Source organism: Pollachius pollachius (assembly GCF_949987615.1).
Source record: "Pollachius pollachius genome assembly, chromosome: 8".
NCBI classification, from domain to species: domain Eukaryota; kingdom Metazoa; phylum Chordata; class Actinopteri; order Gadiformes; family Gadidae; genus Pollachius; species Pollachius pollachius.
The window spans coordinates 4,372,135-4,379,634 of record NC_136941.1 but is presented as its reverse complement, the minus strand read 5'-3'; the positions used below and the strand labels follow the sequence as shown (position 1 = coordinate 4,379,634).

The following is a 7,500-nucleotide window of genomic DNA, read 5'->3' as shown; positions in this document are numbered from 1 at the left end:
CTACAGCATAAGTACCATTACTAGTACTAGTACTACTCATTCTAGTGGTACTACAGTATAAGTACCACCACTAGTACTAGTCCTACTCATTTTAGTGGTACTACAGCATAAGTACCACTACTAGTACTAGAACTACTCATTCTAGTGGTACTACAGCATAAGTACCACCACTAGTACTAGTACTACTCATTCCAGTGGTACTAGGGTTTAAGTACCACCACTAGTACTAGTACTAGTCATTCTATTGGTACTAGGGTATAAGTACCACCACTAGTACTACTCATTCCAGTGGTACTAGGGTATAAGTACCTGTCCCGTCTGCTGACAGGGGGTCTGGTACTCGTTCCTCTGACACAGGTCTTTCACACGTTGGTGTTTGGGCAGGAAGTTCTCCTCCTGGGACACTTCCTGTCCGTCCACACGCTGGGGCAGCAACTTCCTGTCAGGTAGCCAATCACAACACAGCTCTCTGACTCATCGTAGTTCACAGCAACAGTGAGAGAGAACTTGATAACAGCATGTCTGGATGAATATGAACACATAATTATGATGTTAGTTATTAATATAGAAATGATTTACCCTCTTAAGATGAATATGAACACATAATAAACAATGTTAATTATTAATAATAATAAGAATGATTTACGCTCTTGATGAATATGAACACATAATTATGATGTTAGTTATTAATAATAATGAAAAGGATTTACCCTCTTAAGATGAATATGAACACATAATAATGATATTAGTTATTTATAATAATAATAATGATAATAATAATGGTTTACCCTCTAAAGATGATATATATGAACACGTCCTAATAATATTAGTTATTAATACTAATAATTATTTACACTCTTAAGATGAATATGAACACATAGCAACAACGTTATTGATTATGAATTATAATATCACTGTTACTTAATAATTATAATAATGGTTTACCCTCTTAAGATTAATATGAACACATAATAATGATATATGTTATTATTAATAATAATAACGATATTAATTAGTAATAATTATAAAGGTTACCCTCTTTCGACCAGGAAAGAGTCTCTCCATGGTTTGGATTTCTTCACCATCTGAAACCTGAGGAGTGAACACGTTTTAAACATCTGCACCAGTTCCTTAGATTCTATAGTGTCTTTCTGATAATATATTTTTTTAGCAATTTTTTTTAGACAGAAAGACAGAGAGACAGAGAGACAGAGACAGAGAGAGAGAGAGAGAGAGAGAGAGAGAGAGAGAGAGAGAGAGATAGATAAATACTTTATTGATCCCCAGGGGAAATTCAAAGTCACAGTAGCTTCAACACGTCACACACACTATACACCTACAACATGAAAATAAATATATCAGCCTGGATAATATGGACGATAAAATATATATAATATATGCTACGGTACTCTTGGAGAGACAGAGAGAGAGAGAGAGAGAGACACAGAGAGAGAGAGAGAGAGAGAGAGGGAGAGAGAGACAGAGAAAAAGAGAGACACAGAGAGAGAGAGAGAGAGAGGGAGAGAGAGAGAGAGAGAGAGAGAGAGAGAGAGAAAGAGAGAGAGAGAGAAAGAGACAGAGGCAAAGAAAGAAAGACAGACAGACAGACAGACAGACAGACAGACAGACAGACAGACAGACAGACAGACAGACAGACAGACAGAGAGAGCAAAGGAGAGAGAGACAGAGACAGAGACAGAGAGAGCGACAGATAGACAGATACACTGAGACAGACCTAGGGTACCTGTTGGCTGGTGTGTGTGTGTCCAGCAGGGAGAGGACAGACTTCCCGTCCATGTCCCCCGGGGCGTCCAGACCGGCCATGTCCAGGATGGTGGGGGCCAGGTCGATGTTCAGGACCATGTGGGGGTTACTGCACACGCACACACACACACGCACGCACGCACACACAGACACACACACACACAGACACACACACGCACACACACGCACACACACTTGTTTTAAAAGCTTTCTGGTACAGTGGGTCATTGTTACGCCTTCAGCCTTTCATGTGCCATGAAAGGCTGATTCATACTGTTTCAATATTACCCTTTATAAAGATAAAGATATCTATATACATCGATATAGATCTATATCAATATAGATATGGTTATAGATATAGATATCTATTGGTTCTGCTGGTGTTGTTCCTACATGGTTCCCTGCCCCACGTTCGGTCCTCTGATGTAGAACGGGACCCTGATGTCAAACTCATACGGCATCGACTTCCCTGGAACCACACACACACACACACACACACACACACACACACACACACACGGTTTTAAAAAAGCGAGGTTCTAGCAAGTTGTAGTAATATTGTAACGGGCTCTGGTGAGGTCCTAGTGATATTGTAACTGGTTCTGAGCAGGTTCTAACAGGTTCTAGCTGACCTTTGACCAGCCCAAACTGCCCCAGGTGGTATCCGTGGTCGGCGGTGTAGATGATGTAGGTGTTGTCCAGCTCCCCAGTCTCCACCAGCATGTTATACAGCTACACACACACACACACAAACACACACACCACACACACGCACTAAGTTTGACATACAAATACTGTGAGTAATACAATGTTATAGTGCATCGTGAGACAGACAGGTGGCTAGGCAGACAGTCAGACAGACAGTGAGACCAACAGTCAGGTAGTCAGACAGGCAGACAGGTAGTCAGACAGGTGGTCTGTCAGACAGGTAGTCAGATAGGTAGTCAATGTTCTCCATGTTGTCGTCCACAGACAGTCAAACAGACAGACAGGTACCTTCTCCATGCTGTCGTCCATAGACAGACAGACAGACAGACGGGCAGTCAGGTATCTCCTCCATGCTGTCATCCACAGACAGACAGACAGCCAGACAGACAGTCAGACAGACAGGTACCTTCTTCATGCTGTCGTCCACAGACAGACAGACAGACAGTCAGACAGACAGGTACCTTCTCCATGCTGTCGTCCACAGACAGACAGACAGACAGTCAGACAGACAGGTACCTTCTCCATGCTGTCGTCCACAGACAGACAGACAGGCAGACAGACAGACAAACAGACAGTCAGACAGACAGGTACCTTCTCCATGCTGTCGTCCACAGACAGACAGACAGTCAGATAGACAGGTACCTTCTCCATGCTGTCGTCCACAGACAGACAGACAGTCAGATAGACAGGTACCTTCTCCATGCTGTCGTCCACAGACAGACAGACAGACAGACAGACGGGTACCTTCTCCATGCTGTCGTCCACAGACAGCAGGGTCTGCAGGCGGCGGCGGTGCAGCAGGTTGGTGAACTCCATGTGGACCGGCCGCATTGAGCCTGTATAGCGCAGGATCCAGTGCTTGTCTGGGTTAGGAGCGTAGTTATAACTGGGAGTACTGGGAGGAGGGGGGGGATGAGAGGGAGGGGGGGAGGGAGGGGGAGGAGGGGAGGGGGGAGAAGGAGAGAGGAGATATGAGTTATGCATTTATTCATTGTTGTTCTGCATGGCAGGAGATTCAGAAGGAAAGACCAGGATCACCACATTGTGAGTGGGTGAGTGAGTCTGTGTGGGTGTGAGCGTGTGTGTGTGAGCGCATGTGTGTGTGTGTGTGGATGTGTATATGTTTGTGTGTGTATACGTGTGTCTGTGTGTGTGTCTGTGTGTGCATGTGTGTGTGTGTGTGTCTGTGTGAGTCTGTGTGTGGGTCTGTGTACGTGTGTGTGTGTGTGTGTGTGTGCCTGTGTGTGTGCGCGCCTGTGTTTGAGTGTGAGTCTGTGTGAGTCTGTGTATGTGTGTGTGTGTGCGTGCCTGTGTTTGAGTGTGAGTCTGTGTGTGCGTCTGTGTACGTGTGTGTGTGTGTGTGTGTGCCTGTGTGTGTGCGTGCCTGTGTTTGAGTGTGAGTCTGTGTGAGTCTGTGTATGTGTGTGTGTGTGCCTGTGTGTGTGCGCGCGCCTGTGTTTGAGTGTGAGTCTGTGTGTGCGTCTGTGTACGCGTGTGTCTGTGTGTGCCTGTGTGTGCGCGCGCGCCGGTGTTTGAGTGTGAGTCTGTGTGAGCGAGTGCGGGGGGCGTTTGTGTTACATGTGGTGCGAGGCGTTGGGGAAGGCCTCGCTGTACTGGGGGGCCGCGTCCTCCGGCCCGTGGGGGGCCGCGTGGCTCACGACCATCAGCACCGGGCGGTGGGGGTACACCCGCTTGGAGGCCCGGAAGAACTGGTCCGCCTCCAGGGTGATCAGGTCCGTCAGGTAGTCCTGGGGGGGGGGGGGGGCACTGTGTTTACGGACCCGTCGTCTCTCCATCCCGTCCCAAACCAAAGCAGTACTTTACTGTCAAATACATAATAGTTATTTTACTGATACTGTATTTATTTATGAGGAAAAAAGGGAACACAGGCGTGCGTGTGTGTATCTGAGGGTTGTGTGTGTGTTTGTGTGTCTGTATGTCTGTCTGTCTGTACTTGGGGGTAGTGTGTGTATGTGTTTATGTGTGTGTTTGTGTTTGTGTGTACCTGGGGGATAGCGTGCTTGCATGCGTGCGTGTGTGTGTGTGTGTGTGTGTGCTTGGGGTTAGTGTGTGCGTGCGTGCGTGCGTGCGTGCGTGCGTGCGTGCGTGCGTGCGTGCGTGCGTGCGTGCGTGTGTGTGTGTGTGTGCTTGGGGTTAGTGTGTGTGTGTGTGTGTGTGTGTGTGTCTGTGTGTGTGTGTGTGTGCTTGGGGTTAGTGTGTGCGTGCGTGCGTGTGCGTGTGTGTGTGTGTGTGTGCTTGGGGTTAGTGTGTGTGTGTGTGTGTGTGTGTGTGTGCTTGGGGTTAGTGTGTGTGTGTGTGTGTGTGTGTGTGTGTGTGTGTGTGTGTGTGTGTGTGTGTGTGTGTGTGTGTGTGTGTGTGCTTGGGGTTAGTGTGTGCATGCGTGCGTGTGCGTGTGTGTGTGTGTGCTTGGGGTTAGTGTGTGTGTGTGTGTGTGTGTGTATGTGTGTGTGCTTGGGGTTAGTGTGTGTGTGTGTGTGTGTGTGTGTGTGTGTATGTGTGTGTCCTTGGGGTTAGTATGTGTGTGCGTGCGTAGGTGCGTGTACCTGTGGGTACTGCGCCCCGTGTTTCTCCCTCTGCCCGTTGCGGCTCAGGCTGTAGTTGTAGAAGCGGCTGTTCTTCACCAGAGCCAGCCACTGCCGCCAGCCGGGGGGCACGTAGGAGCCGTTGTACTCGTTCAGGTACTTCCCGAAGTAGGCTGCACGCATACACACACACAGACACACACACGCACGCACGCACTCACACATACATATATATATACACACAAACAAACAAACACACATATATCCACACACAAACAAACAAACAAACACACATATATCCACACACAAACAAACAAACACACATATATACACACACGCACACACACACACAAACACACTCAAATGAGTGTGTACACGGGAAGAGGAGCGATGAGACAGAGTCACCAGACTACCTGGAGGAGGGGTGACTGGGAGGTGTGTGTGTGTGTGTGTGTGTGTGTGTGTGTGTGTGTGTGTGTGTGTGTGTGTGTGTGTGTGTGTGTGTGTGTGTGTCACCTGTCCTGTAGCCCGTGTTGTTGAGGTACACCCCGAAGGTGCGGGGCTCGTGCTGGCGTTGCCACGACAACGAGGAGCAGTTCTCGTTGTTGGTGTAGGTGTTGTGGTTGTGGACGTACCTGTGGAGAGGGCCGGTTACTTTGAGGACAGGTGGAGGGGAAATGGAAAGGTGCTCTGTTACTTTAGGGGAAAACAGCTTCCTGCATCTGACAGGAGGGACTGATAGGGATCAGATAGGAATCAGGAGGAGGAAGGGGGGGGGGGGGGGGTAATTAGATGGACCTAGTGACAGAGTGACAGACAGACAGAGTGACAGGCAGACAGACTGACAGGCAGACAGGCAGACAGACAGACTTACTTCCCAGTGAGCATGCTGGAGCGTGACGGACAGCACATGGGCGTGGTCACGAAGGCGTTGGAGAAGGAAGTCCCGCCTTCCTCCATGACCCGACGAGTCTTATTCATAGCCAGCATGGAGCCTGTTCATAACATGTCAATAACATGTTCATCACATCTTGACGTTACAAAGCTCCCCGCCTGGTCGACGCAAGGCCGAGGAGGCTGTGATGTTAATATCATGTTGTTAACATATTTTAGAGGTGTTAATAACATGTTAATAACACGTTGAGGGTACCTAGTTCTACGTCCTGGTCGTCGGTGAGGACCAGGATGATGTTTGGACGGATGTTTCGCCTGTCTCTCAGGAGGCGGGGCTTCAGGTGTTGGGCCAGGGCGGAGTGGGCGTGGCCTAAACTCAGGACCAGGAAGAGGGTGACGAGGAGTTGGTCCGCCATGACCTCCGACCCCTGACCTCCGATCCCTGACCTCCTGGAGGGTCAACCAATAACACGCTTCTTTAGCAGCAGCTGAAATACATAAACACAAAACATTATTCTCAAATCACTTCCTGATAGAGGCGTGGTCTTAGGAAGGATGTAACTGCTTGAGTTCAGAAAAGATTTACCAATATTAGGAAATACCCAATAAACAAGGAGTCTCTCTCTCTCTCTCTCTCTCTCTCTCTCTCTCTCTCTCTCTCTCTCTCTCTCTCTCTCTCTCTCTCTCTCTCTCTCTCTCTCTCTCTCTCTCTCTCTCTCTCTCTCTCTCTCTCTCTCTCTCTCTCTCAGGAAGGCCACCTAATCCCATGTGTGTGTTGGGCGAGCAGGTGAGCCTCCTCATGTTTCAGATGGTCTCACGCTCGTCTCTCTGGTCTCTCGCTCGCCCCAGTCATCCTGGCCGACGCCCAAAACCAACTGCTCTTGTTTTCACACTAAATATCAGATGTTGTTCTTCCGAATGAAATCTGTCCCGACCGCGAAACCCTGGGAACTCTACTGAAAACATCCATCAGTAGCCTTGACTGAAACCTCCATCAGCAGACTCTACTGAAACCTCCATCAGTAGCCTCGACTGAAACCTCCATCAGTAGACTCTACTGAAACCTCCACCAGTAGACTCTACTGAAACCTCCATCAGTAGACTCTACTGAAACCTCCACCAGTAGACTCTACTGAAACCTCCATCAGTAGACTCTACTGAAACCTCCATCAGTAGACTCTACTGAAACCTCCATCAGGAGAGTCTACTGAAACCTCCATCAGTGGAGACACCTTTCTGGGAGAGAGACACCTGACTGGGAGAGAGACACCTGCCTGGGAGAGAGACACCTGCCTGGGAGAGAGACACCTGACTGGGAGAGAGAGGGATGCAGATACTCAGTGAACTGACTTCACACAGTCTCTGCCCATCTGCCCGGTGTGAACATGCAGTCACCCACACACACATCAACACATCACTCTCGCCGTCCCTCTCTCTCCCCTTTAGATGTGTATTTTCTAACAGCCCATATACCCTCCCTCCCCTCTTATCTCCCCCTCCCCACACTCTTTATTTTTTCATGTACCCTCCTCGCATCCTTCCTTCTGTATGTACACGCACACACACACACACACACACACACACACACACC

The 7,500-nt window shown here is 48.6% G+C and overlaps 1 protein-coding gene across 5 annotated transcripts in view; it reads right to left on the bottom strand.

The window, feature by feature from the left end:
* Positions 1 to 6,366, bottom strand: part of LOC307079670 (extracellular sulfatase Sulf-2-like) — a 13,164-nt gene extending 6,798 nt beyond the window's left edge. For 4 of the 5 annotated variants that reach the window (XM_079742133.1, XM_079742136.1, XM_079742134.1 and 1 more), the window contains exons 1-11: positions 6,166 to 6,366; positions 5,890 to 6,010; positions 5,532 to 5,650; positions 5,037 to 5,188; positions 4,051 to 4,220; positions 3,217 to 3,367; positions 2,397 to 2,496; positions 2,158 to 2,233; positions 1,736 to 1,873; positions 1,036 to 1,092; positions 311 to 439 (exon numbers count right to left, since the gene is read on the bottom strand). In XM_079742133.1, the coding sequence (XP_079598259.1) occupies positions 311 to 439; positions 1,036 to 1,092; positions 1,736 to 1,873; positions 2,158 to 2,233; positions 2,397 to 2,496; positions 3,217 to 3,367; positions 4,051 to 4,220; positions 5,037 to 5,188; positions 5,532 to 5,650; positions 5,890 to 6,010; positions 6,166 to 6,325 (1,373 nt within the window). In that variant the 5' untranslated portion in view covers positions 6,326 to 6,366. The remainder of the gene's footprint in view (positions 1 to 310; positions 440 to 1,035; positions 1,093 to 1,735; positions 1,874 to 2,157; positions 2,234 to 2,396; positions 2,497 to 3,216; positions 3,368 to 4,050; positions 4,221 to 5,036; positions 5,189 to 5,531; positions 5,651 to 5,889; positions 6,011 to 6,165) is intronic. The other variant, XM_079742135.1, reaches the window with a different exon arrangement.
* Positions 6,367 to 7,500: the final 1,134 nt, after the last annotated feature.